This window comes from Ziziphus jujuba, chromosome 12, assembly GCF_031755915.1.
Source record: "Ziziphus jujuba cultivar Dongzao chromosome 12, ASM3175591v1".
Classification (NCBI taxonomy): Eukaryota; Viridiplantae; Streptophyta; class Magnoliopsida; order Rosales; family Rhamnaceae; genus Ziziphus; species Ziziphus jujuba.
The window spans coordinates 20,478,412-20,497,691 of record NC_083390.1 but is presented as its reverse complement, the minus strand read 5'-3'; the positions used below and the strand labels follow the sequence as shown (position 1 = coordinate 20,497,691).

At 33.1% G+C, this 19,280-nt stretch overlaps 3 protein-coding genes across 20 annotated transcripts in view; 2 read left to right on the top strand and 1 right to left on the bottom strand.

Moving 5' to 3' along the window:
- The window catches only part of LOC107412730 (uncharacterized), an 84,500-nt gene that overhangs the window by 39,330 nt on the left and 25,890 nt on the right, over nucleotides 1-19,280 (top strand). For 3 of the 9 annotated variants that reach the window (XR_009635158.1, XR_009635157.1, XR_009635155.1), the window contains one exon: nucleotides 783-868. The exons of 5 other annotated variants lie outside the window; for them this stretch is intronic. The gene's annotated coding sequence lies outside the window, so the exon portion shown is untranslated. Of the gene's footprint in view, nucleotides 1-782; nucleotides 869-954; nucleotides 1,851-19,280 lie in introns of those variants that run through there. One more of the 9 variants, XR_009635156.1, reaches the window with a different exon arrangement.
- LOC107434518 (beta-glucuronosyltransferase GlcAT14A-like) lies at nucleotides 3,631-8,845 on the top strand. Of its 2 annotated transcripts, none has more exons than XM_060813478.1 (5): nucleotides 3,631-4,294; nucleotides 4,671-4,777; nucleotides 8,020-8,095; nucleotides 8,190-8,305; nucleotides 8,381-8,845. In XM_060813478.1, exons 2-5 carry the CDS (start codon nucleotides 4,768-4,770, stop codon nucleotides 8,653-8,655), a joined length of 477 nt encoding a protein of 158 aa, XP_060669461.1. In that variant the 5' UTR covers nucleotides 3,631-4,294; nucleotides 4,671-4,767; the 3' UTR covers nucleotides 8,656-8,845. The 2 variants fall into 2 exon arrangements, with proteins under 2 accessions (XP_060669461.1, XP_048318809.2); XM_048462852.2 differs by lacking the exon at nucleotides 3,631-4,294 and adding an exon at nucleotides 4,386-4,485.
- Nucleotides 12,922-16,439, bottom strand: LOC107429382 (uncharacterized). 9 transcript variants are annotated; one of them, XR_009635200.1, is made up of 8 exons: nucleotides 16,067-16,427; nucleotides 15,734-15,844; nucleotides 15,299-15,628; nucleotides 15,117-15,212; nucleotides 14,087-14,510; nucleotides 13,467-13,978; nucleotides 13,316-13,377; nucleotides 12,922-13,165 (listed from the first exon to the last, which is right to left on the bottom strand). XR_009635200.1 is itself a non-coding variant. In XM_060813479.1 (3 exons), the coding sequence occupies exons 1-3, from the start codon at nucleotides 15,912-15,914 to the stop codon at nucleotides 15,176-15,178; spliced, it is 453 nt and encodes a 150-aa protein (XP_060669462.1). In that variant the 5' UTR covers nucleotides 15,915-16,439; the 3' UTR covers nucleotides 14,517-15,175. The 9 variants fall into 9 exon arrangements, 1 of the variants encoding a protein (XP_060669462.1); XR_001582431.4 differs by having other exon boundaries at nucleotides 12,922-13,377; nucleotides 14,087-14,235; nucleotides 14,425-14,510; nucleotides 16,067-16,418; XR_003057658.3 differs by having other exon boundaries at nucleotides 12,922-13,377; nucleotides 14,087-14,235; nucleotides 14,457-14,510; nucleotides 16,067-16,417.

Sequence of the window (19,280 nt, the reverse complement as noted above, 5' to 3'; positions counted from 1 at the left end):
TTCTTGCGCATGTATATTTTGCTTATCAGTTATTGCTGGACCAACTTATGTACTGTGACGAAGAAGGATAATATGAATTTCTCTCTTAAGAGGCATGAATCCCTTCTTCCAACCTTAGAAAGTGCATTAAAAAGTCATACTGCAAAGAAATAGCATGATTAGGTTTGATTGTAGGTAAAGATATGAAGTTGGAAATAACTTCATAAGCAGGATAGAGCAAAGTAGCTGCAAGTAATTGATCATAAAAATACTAAAACTTAAACTCAAAAAAGCCTTAATGTGTTTACAAATCTCAATCTTGAATCTTTCGTAAGCATTTGCATTGCCTTGTATTATGCTGTGCATCTGAAGTTGTCACCTTCAATAAGGACTTTTTCGGGTGATATCGGATGCTAATTTTGATGATGGTCTAAATGGAATGTTTCTCCAGATCCTAATGTCTGTGGATGGTCTCACTGGCGATTTTGTCTAGTTTGTCCCAGAAAGACATGCTTTATTTTCTGGCTACATGGCTTTTCCCTTAATATATGGCATTTTTTCTTACTTTCTTCTACCAAAGGCTTACTGACGTCTCATGGCACAAGTTGTTATAATGCTTATTGACTTCCCATAACTGACATTAGACTTACCGTAGGCCTATATTTTCTATATTGTGTCTGTTATCCCATGCATTATAATTTCTCATATCTATTCCTATTTTCTACTATTTCCCCTACAGATTATGCTTGCTCATTAATATTGCTATTTTATTTATTTATTTATTTATTTTTTTCCAATTTCAGACCTCTCTCATGTATTCTCCTCCTTAAGAAGAGATCTAAACTTCATTGATCATACCAGTGATCTTGGGTGTAAAAAGCAGGCAGATCCTTTTTGCTAATTTTAGCTGTAGTTTTACTTGTAATGTAAGTTAGTTTGGATCATTATGGTTTTGATTTTGTAATTTTTTTGCAGATTTCAAGGGTGCAGCCTATTATAGTTGACCCAGCTATATACCTATCCGGGAGGAGCCAAATTTTTCATTGTACAGAAAAGAGGAAAACTCTTGACGCTTTTCAAGTTTTCATAGGCACAGTTCTTATCCTCTCTCTCTCATTCTTTATCATACTTTCTATCAAATTGAAGTTGTCTTCTGAGCATTTTCATTAGTAGGAAATGCTGTACTCTTTTCTTAGTTTGCAGGTTTGCCATGGATTGCACTGAGCTGACCATTTTGGAATTTTGCATACTTGGTTGGGATAACCTACCCACCCTGCTTATGTATTTTATAAACGTAGTTTTGTCTCAAGAAGGATATTTTCATTCTGTTATATGCAATTCATCAGAGTTTAAAAACAAGACAGGAAACTGCGATTTGAGATGTATGATATGGGACAGTCCCCCAGGGATGGAGCCTCCCTTCTTCAATACTTCTGATTATGATCAAATGGACCAAAGTAGGGCTGCATTTGCAAGACAATTCAAGAATGATGATCCTATATGCTGAACATGGTTGATGAAAATATCTCAAGCATGGGCGTAATCGACCCGTCCCAGGTGCATGGTGCTCTGGTGGGAAAAGCTGGTTCATGGATCCGTGCTCAATATGACATCGCGCGGAGTTGAAGGGGGAATGGAAGTGCATTCACTTGAGATTTTGGGAATGCACTTGAGATTTTGGGCTATATGTAGCTAGTGGGGCAAGCATTCAATGTTTGAGCCACCAACAGCCTTTGAATCGAATAGATCTTCCTCTTCGTCTTTGCCCATTTGCAAGCATGCTCTTGTATTTTGTACCTGTTTTGGGGTTATATATGTAGGCCGCCGTTGTTGAATATTTGATTAGTATAACAACATTTTTTTAATTCTGATGCCTCCCTGGTACCATTGGTTATATATTTTCATGTTCACTTGATTTTTTTGTTTTTTTTGTTTTAGTAAATTGCAAAAATAAAAAAAAATAATTATTTTTTGTGAAAAATTAAAAAAAAATTATAAAAAGGAAATGAAGATAATCTAATTAAGATGTGACAAATAACAATATATTAAGGATTGAAAATCTGATTTAAATTAATATAAATAAGCAAATTTTAAATGGAAAAATGAAACTATAGTCGATAATTCTTCTAAATATAGTGAAAAGCCATGATTACCAAAAAAAAAAAAAAAAAAAAAAAAAGAAGAAAAAAGTATTAGGTAAAGCCCTATATAATATACACAAGAGGAAGCAACATTCAAGTTTTTCATTAAAATATAATACCATAAATAATAAAACATCAAAAATGCAGTAAAAATGGGTAGTAACATTGAAAAATAAAAGAAGCAAATAATATTTTAGTGACTTGAAGAAATCTTATTTTGCACTCTGCCAGGAAAAAAATAATAATAAAAAAACAAAATAAAATAAAAACAATGAAGAAAATAAGTTCCAAAAAATAAATAAATAAATAAAGTTGCACATGGAGGATGAAAAAGGCTATCTAAGGCTGAATAGGTGTTACGGAGATAACCTTGATGGGCTTTATTATGTTGGGTACTGTTTAATGTGGGCTTTAATATGTTGGGTATACTGTTACACACCCTTCACGGGGCTGTTTACAATAGATACTTGTTATTATTATTGTTCTTTTTTTGAAACGTTTATAACAGATGCTTAATAAGTGTCTTGTTCAAAAATAAATAAATAAATAAATTTTTTTCATAATCCATTTTAGGGTTTTAAAAGAAAATAAATTGGATACTAAATCAAACAAATTTATCATATTGTTTCTTTTTGTAAATATATATTAATTTTTGGATTTGATACCAATTTCATTTTGGAAATAAAAAAACAGTATGATAAATTTTTATATATTTTTTTTCTTTCTCTTTTATTTTTGAAAATTATAATTTATCATATCACATTTCAATTTATAAATTTTATACCAAAAGCCTTTTAAAATGAATTATAACGTGCAAGGTGATTATACGTTTTTCATGGTTGTTAAGTCGTCCAAACTAATATCGGGTTAAATAGAAAAACCAGAGATATCCAACGCAAAGTATTAGATAAAACTGAAAGAATCAGAAAAAAGTACGAACCATCACAGGAGACCATGCTCAGCGCAGGCGTACACTTGGAGTGGAATGGAAATGTTAGAGTTTTCTTCCTTACCAAATAACATGTCAGAAAATAACATGGATTTGTATGCTTTGACCTTTGAAGCAGAAAGAGACAGATAGATATAAATTATAAACCAGATAATTTCTAGTAACATGCTAGAGACATAACATGGATTTTTATTTTGTACGTACAAATTAGATAGAAGACATAGCTTACCATCACATCGGCTTTGACACCTTTTGGAATATTTTAACAATAATATATTAGAAAATAACATACAAACACACGTAGCAACTGCGGACCCCCTATACATACATATAAATTAGTCGTATACAATATAAATTAGTCGTATACACTGCAGACCCATGATGAAAAAAAAAAAAAAAAACCGCTATGGCTTCTATTTAATATGTGGCTGGTAAAATATTTGACTTTGCTGGTCAATAACTCGATAAATTTTTGAGTTAGATTCTCAATAACCCTATGATGGCAAATATATTAATCAATACATGAAGGACAAGTTAAAACAATTCGTTAATATTCGTCGACACACCAAAACAGCTTGGGAATATTTAGAGTACTTCGAAACAATTCCATTCTCTTAGTACAAATTAATATCATAATGGCAGAGACCTTGGTGAAGAAACTGAGATGGTCGGCCATGTTTGGAAGCTCAATAAGTAATTCAATAAAAACTGCAAGATCCTTTTACCCATGAAATTAGGATTTTGCATAGAAGAAGAGGAGGCACACGACGTATTGAACGGTGGAGATCCGATTGTAGGGCTGATGTTACACGATGATTAATCTTTTGCCAAAAAATATAAACAGAGCATAGAGCGTAGAACTACTTTTATAGAAAATTTTATAGTGTCTGCGGAATATATTAAAAGTTAATTTTTTTAAAAAAAATTTTCGACTTCTTGTGTATGTGGTCCGGTTCGTACAACTATTTTATATATATATATATATATATAAAGTTTACCATTTATTAATATATTATTTCTTTATGGTTGTTAGCTGGAAAAAGTACTCCTTGACTACTATTGATTCCATGGCTTTGTGGGGAAGGTGCTTTGTGGCTCCATCCGTTTTTGGTAGTGCCCCTGCGTCTTCGAGTTTGGGTCGAGTTATGAAGGTGCATTTGGTGCGGTGAAGCTCGACAAAGGGAAGCTCGATATGTCTCAGAAGCAATTCAAGTCCAGCCAAGAGGCTAGTGTTTTTTATTTTTTATTTTTTTATTTTCCTGTTTAATTTCTAAATTTATGAAATTTAAAAATTTTAATTCTGGGTTTGTTGCCAAGTAAAGGGAAAGGAAAATGAAGAATTCATGACCTGACTAGAGTCTCAGTAGAAGGAAGATATTTTAGAACTGTGAGAATTTTCATTTATAGTCCACTCAGGTAAAAATTAAAATCTAATTTTCATAGTGCAAAGGGTAGAAAAATCAAGAACTTTGGGTCGATTTGGTAATAAGAAAACTCTGTATGAAAGCATTCCTATTATTTGATATTAATATGTATATATATATATATATAGTTAGTCTTTCGTCAGATCGCTTTAATGAAATTTGTTATGGACTTTGCAGCCACACAACATGTTGTAGGAGAAAACTTACCCATGATACGTGATGTTGGAGTTTTCACTAATTTCTTCGGAGAACCGGACTATATACATATACACCGATGGACCCAGGTAGGGCTTGGCCCCCCCTCAATTATTTATTTATTTATTTTTTTTGGGTTTGTTTCATTGGTATATGGCTGCGTCTGTAATTGACTTGGGGACTATTTAGTTCTTGGTTTAGTGGAGAGTATATATATTTAAAAGCGTTGTATTCTTTTTATTTATTTTAAATTGTATGATATGTTAGAATTACCTGTACTGGTTAGTACTCGTTTTATATTTTAAGTGTAAAATTATAATATACTGCTTCAAATGTAAGATGTATTTTAAAAGTTTTACTTTAAAGGAAATAGAAATTTATGCAGGACTTGCAAACATCTTTAGACTTGTCGACAATGATAATGATATTGCTTTGACCTGGTTTCATCTGATTTTTACTTTTCTCAACATGGTTGAAACTCCATATACCAAGTGACCTATTATTGTTACCATGGAAATTATGTGGAAATGATATATTCAAATCTGCTGAATTTACTTATGAGTTTTAGTTTGAATATGATAGTTCATAGACTAGGGATGACTGATTAAACTATCTCGGCCTTGAAAAATAATCCTCACAAAATTTTGGATGTAATTTAAAGCATGCTACTGTTTGATTTTCTTTCTTTTTTCTAGTTAGTCCAATAAGAACAGCTAGATGAAGATGATATTGCAAATAGTTAGTTGAGATCAAAATTTGGTCAAGCGAAGCAGAGTTAATTGTTGTTTCAATTTACTGAACTTGGTAAACCAATATGATTGTGATTAAGATTGTAAACTCTCCCATCATTCGTGTGATTACATCAGAACTCCTCCAGATGGTTATAGGATGAATTCTAAATTATAGAATTGTAGAAGGCAAAGTTATTATATTTAATTCTTTGCACTGGCTTCTTAGAAAGCTAGATGTTTGATTGATGAACAATCCAGTGGCTTGTCATTTTGATCTCTAACTGCAATTCAATTGAGATATTAGCGATCGTTATTAATGATCATACTAAATTTCTTTATAGTTCCACTTCTTCTAACAATTTCTCTTAGCACTTTGAACTGGATAAGCGTACTGGTGAATATAGTATATTTTCCTAGGTTCATATTATAGTGTTCTAGGATTGTCAGAGATCAATGTCTTGGCTTTTCATATTTGTGTTCAGCATGTTACATAGATTTATGTGCATCTGCAGGGTTCTTTGTGTTTGATAGTAATTTACTTAATATCAGGTAACTTCTGAATCCAATACATGCTTGTACATAACTTCCACTCAATGTTAATTTGACTTAAATCTTGGGATTTGAAAATTTCTGCTTTGTTAGTATATGACCTTGGTGGTTCAGTTGGGTCAGTGTTTTGCTGTGTGCGTTCTTTTGAGGACAGCTTTTTATTCTTATGTACACGAGTTTTTTGGTCTATGTAAATATAACTGTAGTTGCCATTCAATGTATAGGTCTGTGGGGGCATAGCCTCCTTGGACTCAGGTGTAGTGTTGGGTGCAGCTATATGTCCAAATGTCAGATCTATCTATTTTTATTTATTTATTTATTTTTGTTTGTATTTTGAGTGTCCGATAGCCATACCCTTGTAGGTGCCCAAGTATCCGACATGGCTATGGTGGGATAGAGTGAAGAGTCTGAATAACATAGGTGGAGATTAGTGTCTTGAATTTTCATATGTGTTCTACATTAATTTGTTGACTGAGGTGCTATTTAAAGGTAGCTGTGTGTGAATGCGTTTGCTTTAGTCACACATGGATAACACAAGTTTCTTACTAATTTGCTCTGGCTTTATGGGGACTTGAATTATCACCAAGCTTTTAATGCAGATCTAGCTGAGTTCGTTTGGAAAGTTTTTTAGCATATAGTGTTCTACATTAAAGGGAAGTTTTCTTTTGCCATATGTGTCTAGTTAAATCTAGGCTTAATATGATTGTGCATTTATTTTGAAAGTTCAAAAGAATGACATTTACTTTTGAGAAAGTGAGAGACATTCTTGTGTTATGAATGTTAAAAAGGGGAAAGCGATAGAATGGAAAATGGAAAATGGAAGGGAGGAAAGGGGGGTGACATTTAATGTTACTATTATATGTAGTGTTGCCCCGGCTTTTGATTTATGAACATTATAATATTACTAGAGCTTTGGGGTTGAGGAATGGCTTCCAAAATTAATGCTGCATTATGCTGCATTTTCTTTTTTAGAGAAAGTACTACCTTACCTGAGGTAGAATTTCATACTTATTTGAATTTGAGTTTGATAGTGCTTATTTTGTCTCCTTTATGATGTTTGAAGAATTTAATGTCAATAGTTTTAGTTGAAAAGTTCACTTGGGAGATCATTTTTTGATCCTCTGTTATATATTTAAAGGCACCTTTGCAATGCTAACTGATCTTTTAACAAATTCATTTATATATTTATTTGCCGATCAAGCATTGATTTTGAACTTGTTAATTTACTAGGATATTTGGCAGACAATGGTATTCAAAGATTTGTCTTAAACTGAGTTCATATGAGTTACTCTAGGTATTTTATTGCTCATGTATATTTTGCTTATAGTGCTGGACCATCTTAGTTACTCTGAAAAAGGACAACTTGAGTTTCTCTAGTAGTAGTCATGATTCCCTTCTTCCAACCTTTGAAAGTGCATTAAAAAATCGTACTACAAAGAAATAGCTTGACTAGGTTGGATTGTAGGTAAAGATATGGAGATAGAAATAACTTTATAAGTAGGACAGACCTAAATGATAATAAAAATACTAAAAATGAAACTGATCAAAAGCTTCGGGGATTTTCCAAATCTCAATCTTGAATCTTTCTTAAGCATTTGTAATGCCTTGTATTATGCTTCCCATCTGAAGTTGACACCTTTTATAAGGACTTTTTATGGTGATATTGGGTGCTAATTTTGATGATGGTCCAAATGGAATATTATTCTGGATCCTAATGTTGATGAATGGTCTTACTGGCGATTTTGTCTAGTTTGTCCCAGGAAGACATGCCTTATTTTCTGGATACATGATCTTTCCTTTAGTATGTGACCTTTTTTTCTTACCTTCTTCAACCAAAGTCTTACTGGCATCTCATGGCACCTGTTATTATAATGCTCATTGACTTCCCATAACTGGCAATAGACTTGCCGTAGGCTTATATTTTCTATACTGTATCTGTTATCCTGTGCATTATAATTTCTCATATCTATTCTTATTTTATAGTGTTTCCCTAAAGATTATTCTTGCTTGTTAACATCGCTACCTTTTTTTTTTTCCCTCCCTAATTTCAGATCTCTTTCATGTATTCTCCTCCATCAGAAGCGATCTAATATTCATTGATCACACCAGTGACCTTGGATGGAAAGAGTAGGCAAATCCTTTTTGCTAATTTTAGCTGTAGTTTTACTTGTAATGTAAGTTAGTTTGGATCGCTGGTTTTAATTTTGTAATTTTTATGCAGATTTCAGAGGGTGCAGCCTATTGTAGTTGACCCAGCTATATACTTAGCCAGGAGGAGCCAAAATTTTCATGCTACAGAAAAGCAGAAAACTCCTGATGCTTTTATAGTTTTCACAGGCAGGAAAACTATAAAAGCAAATTTTTCTGCCAAATTGAAGTTGTCTACTGAGCCTAACTTTTCTTAGTTTGCAGGTTCGCCATGGGTTGTACTAAGCCGACGATTTCTGCAATTCTGCATACTTGGTTGGGATAACCTACCCCAAACCCTGCTTATGTATTTTACAAATGTACTTTTGTCTCAAGAAGGATATTTTCATTCTGTTATATGCAATTCGCCGGAGTTTAAGAACGCGACAGTAAACTGCGAATTAAGATATATGATATGGCACAGTCCCCCAGGAATGGAGCCTCACTTCTTAAACAATTCTGATTTTGATCAAATGGAAGAGGGAGTGGAAGTGAATTAACTATTATTTTGGGCTCTATGTAGCAAGGGGACAAATATTCAATATAGAGCCACCAATAGCCATTGAATCAATAGAGGGTCTTCTTCGTCTTGCCCATTTGCATGCTCTTGTATTTTCTGCGTGTTTTGGGATTATATAGTCCATCTGTGTTGAATATTTGATTAGCATAACTTCATTCTTTCTATTCTGATCCCTGGTGCCCATCTCATAGATAATGAATCTCTTTCTCTCTCTCTCTCTCTCTCTCTCATACACGGTGAAAAGTACACAGTATGTTATTTTGGTAGAAGTACTCACTGTATTGGTTGTGTATATTTTAACGTTCACTTGATATTCTTTTAGTGAATCGCCAAAAGAAGATAATAATAAAAAAGAAATGAACATGATGATCTAATTATGATGTGAGTATATATAAATAATTGGACAATTAATATAAATTGGAATAAACAAAATGATATAAATAAGCAAATTGGAAATGGAAAAATGAAAATATAATAAATGCAGCCAGATAAATTAAGGGTGTGAAAAAAACCAATTAACCAATCATTTTAATCTAAGCCAATTTGTTTAAATATTCTATTCAATTTGTTTGGATAAATTATTTTATGAATAATTAGATTGGATCAGTTTCAAAAATTTTAAAAATTAATAGTTGATTCGGTTTGAATCAATTTCAAATGATAAAAGTTTAATGAAAATTCAAATTAGACTTGATTAAAATATAAATAATCAATAAATTATTGATTTGTTTTTTTATATTTATATTGGTTTGCATTTTTTAGTTAAAAAAATTTGTTATAATTAATATATTTTTAATAATAATAATAGTCAAAGAAGGCCGATCTTACGTGGAAGAATGGAAAAGATTTCACCAAGAAAATAAGTAGAAGGCCGATGTTACATGGAGGATGGAAAAGATAGGATCTTCGAACACGTAGTAAAATAGGAGCATAGGATCTCCGAACACGTAGCAAAATAGGATCATAGGATCTCCGAACACCAGAAATCTCAAATCGATGGGTCCTTCCTTTCTTTATCTCTAATGAATATGTCTAATGAATAGTTCTTAATTAAAACCTCTTCCTTTCTTTCTCTCTAATGAATATTAACGAGAAGATCTCCAATTGGTCAAATGGGTGGGACCTTCCTTTCTTTATCTCTAATGAATAGTTCTTCATTAAAACATCTAATGAATAGTTAGTTCTTTATTAAAACAAGACTCCCTCTAATGATTGTAAGCAAAAAAAAAAAAAAGACTCCCTCTAATGAATAGTTCTTTATTAAAACGTTTATTAAAATGAGACTCCAATGGGTCAACCAGAGGTGTTGAGGGATCAAATGGGTGGGTCCATCTCTAATGAAAGAAAGTGAATACTTCTTAACCACTAATGAATAGTAAAACGAGAAAATACTTCTTAACCTCTAATGAGTAGTAAAACGAGATCAAATGGGTGGGTCCATCTCTAATGAAAGTGAATACATCTTAACCTATAATGAATAGTAGAACGAGAAAATGCGTCTTAACCTAACCTTTAATGAATAGTAAAACGAGTTCAAATGAGTGGGTCATCTCTAATGAAAGTGAATACATCCTGGGGGAATTTGGCCCAATGCCATCATGGGATGAACTTAATTATTGGTACTCCTTTATTTGTTATCTTTTTTTCTTTTTTACTATTTAATATCCATTTTAACCTTAAAACAATGAGAAATAACTTACTTTTCCAGCATCCATTCTACTAAACGTTATTTTCACCACACCACACCAGTATTCCACGTTAGTTTGAAAAAAAAAAAACTTCATCTCAGGTCCCTTTTAACTTTTAAACAAAGAAAAAACAAAAATACACTTTTTACAACCCTTGAACGGCTATCTATCATCAGGTAATTATTTTTATTTTTTTGTTTATTTGTTGCCGTGGACTGGTGTGGGTTTTTTTTTTTTTTTTTTGTTTAACTGTTGCTTTGTCATGGACCGATGTGGGTTTGTTTTTTTGTATGGATTTGTTTTTTTGTTTATTTGTTGCCTTGCTGTGGACCAGTGTGGTGTAAACACAATAATACTCATTGTATTAACGATAATCAGGTTAAACACAAGCAGTATGTCGTTGTCAATACTCATTATATTTTGCATGTTGTTGCATGAAACACACATTAGGGGACTTGTGGGAGTCAAAAAATTTGTCAACTGTAATTACCAAAGGGCCTTCGGTAATTACCAATGAAATCTTCTGTAATTTTCCAGCAAGGACAATTTGATTACAGATGGTTTCATCGGTAATTACCGAAGGCCTGACGGTAATCAAATTTTTTTGGAATTTTAGAACTTTTTCTGAATGTTATGGGAATTTTGCTGTTTAGTATCATTGATAAATGTATATTTTGCATGTTGTTGCATGAAACACATATTAAGGGACTTGTGGGAGTCAAAAAATTTGTCAACTGTAATTACCGAAGGCACTATTTAGTATCATTGATGAATATATATTTTGCATGTTGTTGTACAAAACACATATTAGGGAACTTGTGGGAGTCAAAAAATTTGTCAACTGTAATTACCGAAGGCCCTTCGGTAATTACCGATGAAACCTTCTGTAATTTTTCCAGCAAATGCAATTTGATTACCGATGGTTTCATTGGTAATTACCGAAACCCCTACGGTAATAAATTTTTTTTGGCAATTTTAGAACTTTTTCTGAACTTTATGGAAATTTTGTTGTTTAGGATCATTGATGAATGTATATTTTGCATGTTGTTGCACGAAACACACATTAGGGGACTTGTGAGAGTCAAAAAATTTGTCAACTGTTATTACCGAACGCCCTTTAGTAATTACTGATGAAACCTTCGATAATTTTTTCAGCAAGGAAAATTTGATTACCGATGGTTTCATTGGTGATTACTGAAGGCTCTACAGTAATCAAATTTTTTTCCCAACTTTATGGGGATTTTACTGTTTAGGATTATTGATGAATGTATATTTTGCATGTTGTTGTATGAAACACACATTAGAGGACTTGTGGGAGTCAAAAAATTTGTCAATTGTAATTATCGATGAAACCTTCGGTAATTTTTTCAGTAAGGACAATTTGATTACCGATGATTTCATTTGTAATTACCAAAGGCTCTACGGTAATTAAATTTTTTTGGCAATTTTAAAACTTATTCCAAACTATATACAGATTTTGCTGTTTAGGATCATTGATGAATGTATATTTTGCATGTTGTTGCACGAAACACACGTTAGGGGACTTGTCGGAGTCAAAAAATTTGTCAATTGTAATTACCGAAAGCTCTTCGATAATTACCGATGAAATCTTCGATAATTTTTCTAGTAAAGGCAATTTGATTACCGATGGTTTCATCGGTAATTACCAAAAGCCTTACGGTAACCAAATTTTTTTTTGCAATTTTAGAACTTTTCCTTAACTTTATGGGGATTTTACTGTTTAGGATCATTGATGAATCTATATTTTGCATGTTATTGCACGAAACACACATTAGGTGACTTGTAGGGGTCAAAAAATTTGTCAACTGTAATTACCGATGGCCCTTCGGTAATTACCGATGAAACCATCGGCATCGGTAATTACCGATGCACCATCCGTATTCTTTGTTTTTTTTTTTAAATATGTTCATTTCTTAAGGTCTGTTTCTCTCTTATTTGGTTTTGGATCAACACTATTTAAATGTTTTTACTTTTTAATGTGTTTTTTTCTTTTATTTTGTCAACGATTATAATTAATAAAGCTAGATTTGATGATAAAGCTAGATTTAGCACGTTCTTGGTGGAAACACACACTATGTTCTTGGTGGAAACACACACTATCCAAGCTGTCGAATGAAATTGTGGTAATTCGTTTATGACAGTAGACAAATGTCAATTACCGACGATGCATCAGTAATGACCATTGGGCATTAATAGCATCCTTGTAACAGTAAGAAACTTACAAAATACTGAACACAGAATGATATTTTACCAACACAATACTATAGATGACTTATAAAAAGGAGAAATGCAAATCTAAAAGAGATTGGAAGAAGCTTTCAAGCTGGGAATAGTCTCCAATCTAAAACTAACTAAATTTCAATGCATACCATTCAAACAACTTCAAATGGTCCCAAACTAGAGAGCCAATATTTGAGAACTCAATTACCATTTAAATTGTCATCCTTCTTATTTCTTGCTTTTCCACTTCTCAAAAAATATGGAGAATTTAATAATGAAATTGGGTCCTTAAACTTCCTCTTGGAATGAGAATCATGTAGAAAAACTAAAAACTAAATCTGAATTAGTAAGAGAAAAATGTACAAGTGTTTTATGAATAAAAACTAGAGAATATTACAAGATGATTTTTTCCACTTACTGTATATAAAGCGCTGACAAGAAGCAAAAATTCTCTGCCGTCAACAGAACATTCCTCTGCCAATAACTATAAAATTGCTAAAAACTATTTTCATTTTCTTGGTGAATCCACCATCAATATATAAACAACAGATGTTGCCCCGCCTGCCAGGGAATAAGACAATTTTCTGAGCAACCAATTCTGCGAACTGACCTTTATGATTTGAAGAATTAATTGATGAAGTAAAATGATTAAAAATTAGTTCCTTCTAAGCTGCACATTGCAATATCAAGGATTGAAAAGACTTGAACCACCTATATTTATCGCAATTAGCACCGATATGCTTGTAATCACAGCAAGCCAAAATAGGCTGATCCTGTAAATCACAAGTTTTTTCTCATCATGCATTAGGAAATTAAAAGTTTACAAACCAGCATTAAATTGAAGGTAATGTCATAGAATTACCTTGGGAACGTTCTGAACTATAGGGTGCGGATTCATCATTAAGACCAAGCGATCTTGATATTCTTGATTCTACCTTTGAAACATTATTCAATATTTTGGTAGTTCCGGTTTCTGAGGCTAATATTCCTCAAAATTCTTCACTCACAATTAAAGCAGCTAAGACATCCATGAATGACTCTTTATCTGCTTCTTTAGAATACTCTGTTTCTTCTTTCACATAAGAATCAGGTAACTCATCATCACAATCCAAAGCATCAATGTCAGTGGATTCTGCCTCAGCTTTGTCATCCTCTTCATCCTCAACATATGCTTTATATGTTAGCCGAAGTAGTATTTCTCCATAAGAACTCTTTCTAAAAAGTCCCCAACCTCTATAACTGCAACCATCTTCATTGGCCTCAAAATTTGGCCAATACCTTCCAAGGCTCTGACATTTATCCAAGCTTCTCCTTTTCCCAATCCCATCAAATCAACTACAACTGGATCAGTACCAAGAGGAGCTGAGAAGTTGACTGAAACAAATGCAAAAGAGAATGTTCTAAAATAATATTGAAATTTTGAAGTCACGTTCTAGTTGGGAAAGAAAATTGATCTTGTTAATGAATATAAATGTAATATACCTTGTACCAAACAAGCATCCTACTTGTTGGAAGACCAATGCCGTGCCATACATAACTAGCTCATTCAGAGGTTTGTGCATAGAGCTGCTTTACATAACTAGCCAACTCAATCTTATATATCCATTGATTCTTGGACAAGTACACTAGTTCTAAAGAAAATTTCCATTCAAACAAAAACCAAATATCATTGGTTAAAAAATATATATGGCAAAGAAAGGTCTCAATTTTTTATATATGAAGAATTTTAATGTGCTCACATGAATAGCATATAATATATATATATATATATATACATACATATATACATATATCTGATATAGAATCATGCTTATACAAACCAACAACACTAGCAAATAAATTTTCAGCGGACCAGTGGAAAGCACTCCTGCTTGATCTGATTAGATAAGCTCAGACTTGGCTACACCTATATACAAATACATATATACAAATCATTCACTTTTTATTTATAATATGTAAATTTTTTTCTTTTGCAGTTCTTGAAGTCAATTTCGGGCACAACCAAATCAATATACCCAAATCAATTTATAGAAATATAATGAAGCAATAAAAATAAATGAAATACCAAACAAACATCACCAGATTATCTATCATGTGATAATAAATTATGATTTTAAGAATGTTTTCGTCCAAAATGAAATTGAGTATACATACACGGTTTTGTTTAGTGGTACAAAGTAGTGTCTTTCACTTCTAAGCTAGATTTGTTATTTGGCCTGGAGACAAAAAGGTGCAGAAAGTTGCTGAATTTGGGAGTTAAAACTCAGTATTCTCTCGTATTCAAGAATAGGATTCTTATCGTGGGACTTTTAACTTCTATCATAATAGCTACTAATTGGTTTTCTCGAATGATCACAACTGTTGGAATATCCGTTGGGTGTAGATGGTTTATCAATTTCTTTAAAAAAAAAATTCTTAAAAAAATAATAATTACTTCCAAACAAGAAATGCTTCAACCAGCTCAAATACTATTTCAATCATGTTCAACTGAGATCAAAGAATTAAGACCAACCTTCCAGAACTTGATGATGAATTCCCACTTTGTCTTAGCTAGAACAACAAAAGCTGCAATCAAAACCTCATAACATCGAAATATCCCATCAAAAACCTACATTAAACAATTACAAAGATTAATTCCATAGCTACACATTTATTTCTATAAAAATATAACAGAGTGAGGAGAGAGAGAGTAACATCATATTCGTCCTTCAAAGATTGAATGGCGGAGAGAACATTAACAGCAATATAGAGAACGGCTGTAGGGGAGGTCAAGATGCTGAAGCACTTACACACCACCAAGAAAGGGTCCGGCCTCGTTCTCAATCTGGTGGAGCTGCCCGAATTCGAAGACACTCTCGTCACGCTCTCTCCTCCTCCTCCTCCTTCTCCTCCTTCCCCTTCTCTCGGCACACTGAAAAAATTTTCCTGCACTTTCTGGACCTCCCAAGAAAATCCTCTCAGCTTTAAGAAAATTTCCTTCTTTCGCAGCTATTAATGAAACCCCTAAGTCCTTTGATAATCCAGCTGAGGGAACAATGTGAAGGAGAAGAAGAATAAGGCAGATCGAAGGAGAAGAAGAAAAATAAGCGAATCGAAGAAGAAGAACAGTAGACTTTGAATATAACTCACTGGGATTTTCAAATTGGAGAGCTGCGAAGCGATGATGTTCCGATGAAAGACCACGTTCCAACAAGAGGAAGAGAGCTGCTTCGAAGGGAAAGAGACAGAGTTGTCCTCGGACTGAAAGGGATAAATTGGGGAAAAAGCAAAAGAAACATAGAGAAATTGCGAGAAAATTTCGCGAATCCATGAGAAAATAGAGGTCAAATGCAGAATTTGACAGAAAATGAGAGAAAAAATTCTATCAAGATTTGAGCCTAGATGTGGAAGATTGAAGAAAAACAAATGTGGGTTTTTATGGAAATGATTTAAAAAAAAAATAGAAAGGGCATGAATACCCACCGAAGCAGAGTCTCCATGAGAACAAAAGAGGAAGCTTCAACTGTTGTTACTACAATAGAGCTACGGTGGATCGCGGCCTTCGATTTTAGAAGTCGATCGACAATCATCAACATCCTCCTCAAACTCACCATTTTTCTTTTTTCGGAATGTGTGAGAGAGAGAGAGAGAGAGGGAGGGAGAGAGAAAATGTGACAACCCCTTTGGTCTTTAAACCGTTGTCCATGTTCTTCTTCAAGTTTAGAATCAGAACCAACTAAAAATGACAACGGAGTGTATATGGCCTCTGTTAGGTTTTGTGTTTCGGAGGAATTTAGGAGATAAGGGTATAGTTGGAATTATGAAAAAATAATGGATAGATATAAAAATTTTAAAAGGGAAAGGGTAGATTTCCTTAGGCTCCTCAAAAAAAGGTATCGGACCAAATTCCCCTACATCTTAACCTCTAACGAATAGTAAAACGAGAAAATACTTCTTAACCTCTAATGAATAGTAAAACGAGAAATCTCTAATGGGTCAAATGGGTGGGTCCTTTCTTTTCCAATGGCTTAAATGGGTGGGTCCTTTATTTTCAAATTCTGTTGTGAATAGTTTATGGTTGTGAATATGTGAATAGTTAGTTTATGTGAATAGTTATGGAGTCTATCGTCAATCAAAAGAAATGTACCAAATCAACAAAAAAGTATGAACAAGAACAAAAATAATATCTTGTAAAATTTCTTTAAAATTTTATGAGTTAATGAGTAGTAAGTTTAAGATGGGTCCTTCTCTAATGGGTCAAAGGGGTGGGTCTCCAATGGGTCAAATGGGTGGGTCCTTGAATACTTCTTTGTTTAAACCTCTAATGAATAGTTCTTTAAAAATGAGACTCCCCCTAATGAATAAGGTCAACCAGAGGGTTAAAATAGGTGGGTCCATCTCTAATGAAAATGAAATCTCCAATGGGTGGGTCCATCTCTAATGAAAATGAAATCTGCAATGGGTGGGTCCTTTCTTTTCCATAAAAGAAAGTTTATGGAGTCTGAGTGATTGTGAATGTGTGGATGGTTAGTTTGTGTTTTAGCAAAAAAGAATAGTTAGTTTATGGAGTCTTATGTACCAAATCAACAAAAAGTATGAACAATAACAAAAGATAATGAACAAAAGATAAATTTCGTGAGTTAACAAGTAGTAAGTTAAGAATGGATTTGAATAAGATTATAGTGTCTCTAGTTGCCATTTTGTTGGGTTTGCTGGAGTTGAAGTATCAAGCAAAGAATGTTTCTGTAAGATCCCACATCGGTTGAAAAGAGAAGCGAAACATGCCTTATAAGAGGGGATAGATACCTTTACAGTTGGTATCAAAGCTACTACCCGGATCGGTGTGCCAACGAAGACATTGAACCCTAAGGGGGGTGGATTGTGAGATCCTATATCGGTTAGAAAAGAGAACAAAGCATGCCTTATAAGAGGATATGGATACCTTTCCCTTGCGAGACCTTTTAAATCCGTGCGGACTGGGCCCAAAGCTGACAATATTACAAGCGGGTCATCTGGATTGTTACAGTTTCAGCCTTTGATACACATCCTACAACTATGATGATCTATGCTATTACCACTGACTCAACATGCAAATTTTGCTAGATTTAGGCGTAACATTAGATTTTGTTCTGGGAGTTTTGCCTTGATTTTGCTTCTACTCATCCTCATTCCTGCAATTGGATGGTTCATCTTGGTCTTGTGGCTTGTTTGCTTACTCATGGCTCTTTATGAGTATTTGACGCTTCATTATCTATTTCTGCTCTACACAATCATAAGGGACATTTGTCGTGGTTTCAATAGAGAACCAATCCAGCTTCCTCTATAGGTTATTTTTTATTTTTTATTTGTATGTTATTAATATTAAAATTTCTATTTGTTTAATCGTTGATGGTAAAATGATATTTTGACCTTATTTTTTATAAACTAGTTGATCCATTAGCTTTTGAAGAAATATTGGATAAATAATTAGTACTTTTGATTCAACTTAGCTTAAGGCCTTTGGTTGTTTTTGGAGGGCTATATATGCCACTTCGTCTATTGCTTTTTCTGGCCATTCGCACATTTAGTAGGGGAATTTCTCGCCCTCGTCAACTTTGGCCAGAAACTAAACCCAAAGCCGTTTTCATGTGTAAGAATGTTAATAAATAATGTTTTGTTTATTCATTTTAATATTTTGATTCCGAAAGTTGATTTCTTTAGGAAGTTGTGGGTTTTGCTTGGATTAATTTCTGTATGAAGTTGACCACTTGACTTTTGAACAAAATTCAAATGTCTCTATTCCTCAATTTTTGCTTCTTGTTTTTTTGGGATTTCCATTGTTTTTGCGCAGCTGTTGTCATAACTTCTTGTCTAAAAGTTAAAGCTTAAAATCTAAAGGCCAAGGTTAGGAATTGAACGTTTTAAAGCAAAGGGGACCTTTCCGGATTATATATGTACTGTTCTGTACAATATTGATCAATAGTTTTTGCGTTTAGAATAAATTAAGTGAACCATAACTGTACATGATCCCTAATACCTATACGATTAGTCAGTAAATATATAGTAGTGATTTGTAAATTAGAATAATTTATTATGGTTTTTGCTTGCTTTTAAAGGTATATTTTACATCACTTCCCTCCCATCTCTATGTTTAATTCTATCTCTCTGTTGCTTTTCTCCTCTGTTATTATCCTGCATCAATGAGAATTATCGTGCGTGGCTATTTAGGATCATAATGCAATTACGCAAAAGGACATGCCATGCCTAGTTTGTCTATGGTTCTTGTTGAAGGTAATGAAGATGGCAAAGATGGTTAATCAAGTGCTTAATGGGATGGTGATTCGTGGGCATCTTGAAGTTATCCTTAGCAATAAATATTGTGCTTTGTATCCTTTTCACAGTTTTAAGATATGACAAACTATTTTAAGATGTATTTGGGATTGTTTCTAAATTCAAATTAATAGAACTCAAATATATGAAGGTGTATGAACTTTCTTTACATCAATTTGAAGTTCTGGTAATCCAACTATTACATACAGCTACCTTTTGTTACTTTTTACCCTATCTTCAAACCATGGGAACAAAAATTTGCTACTAAAATTCCTTAAGAAAGAGACACACACACACACATTTACATAAGGCCAATATTCAAAATTTTCTAAACAAAGCTTCTGTTTACTAAAATCAAATGGAATGACCAAAAAAAGAAAAAAGAAAA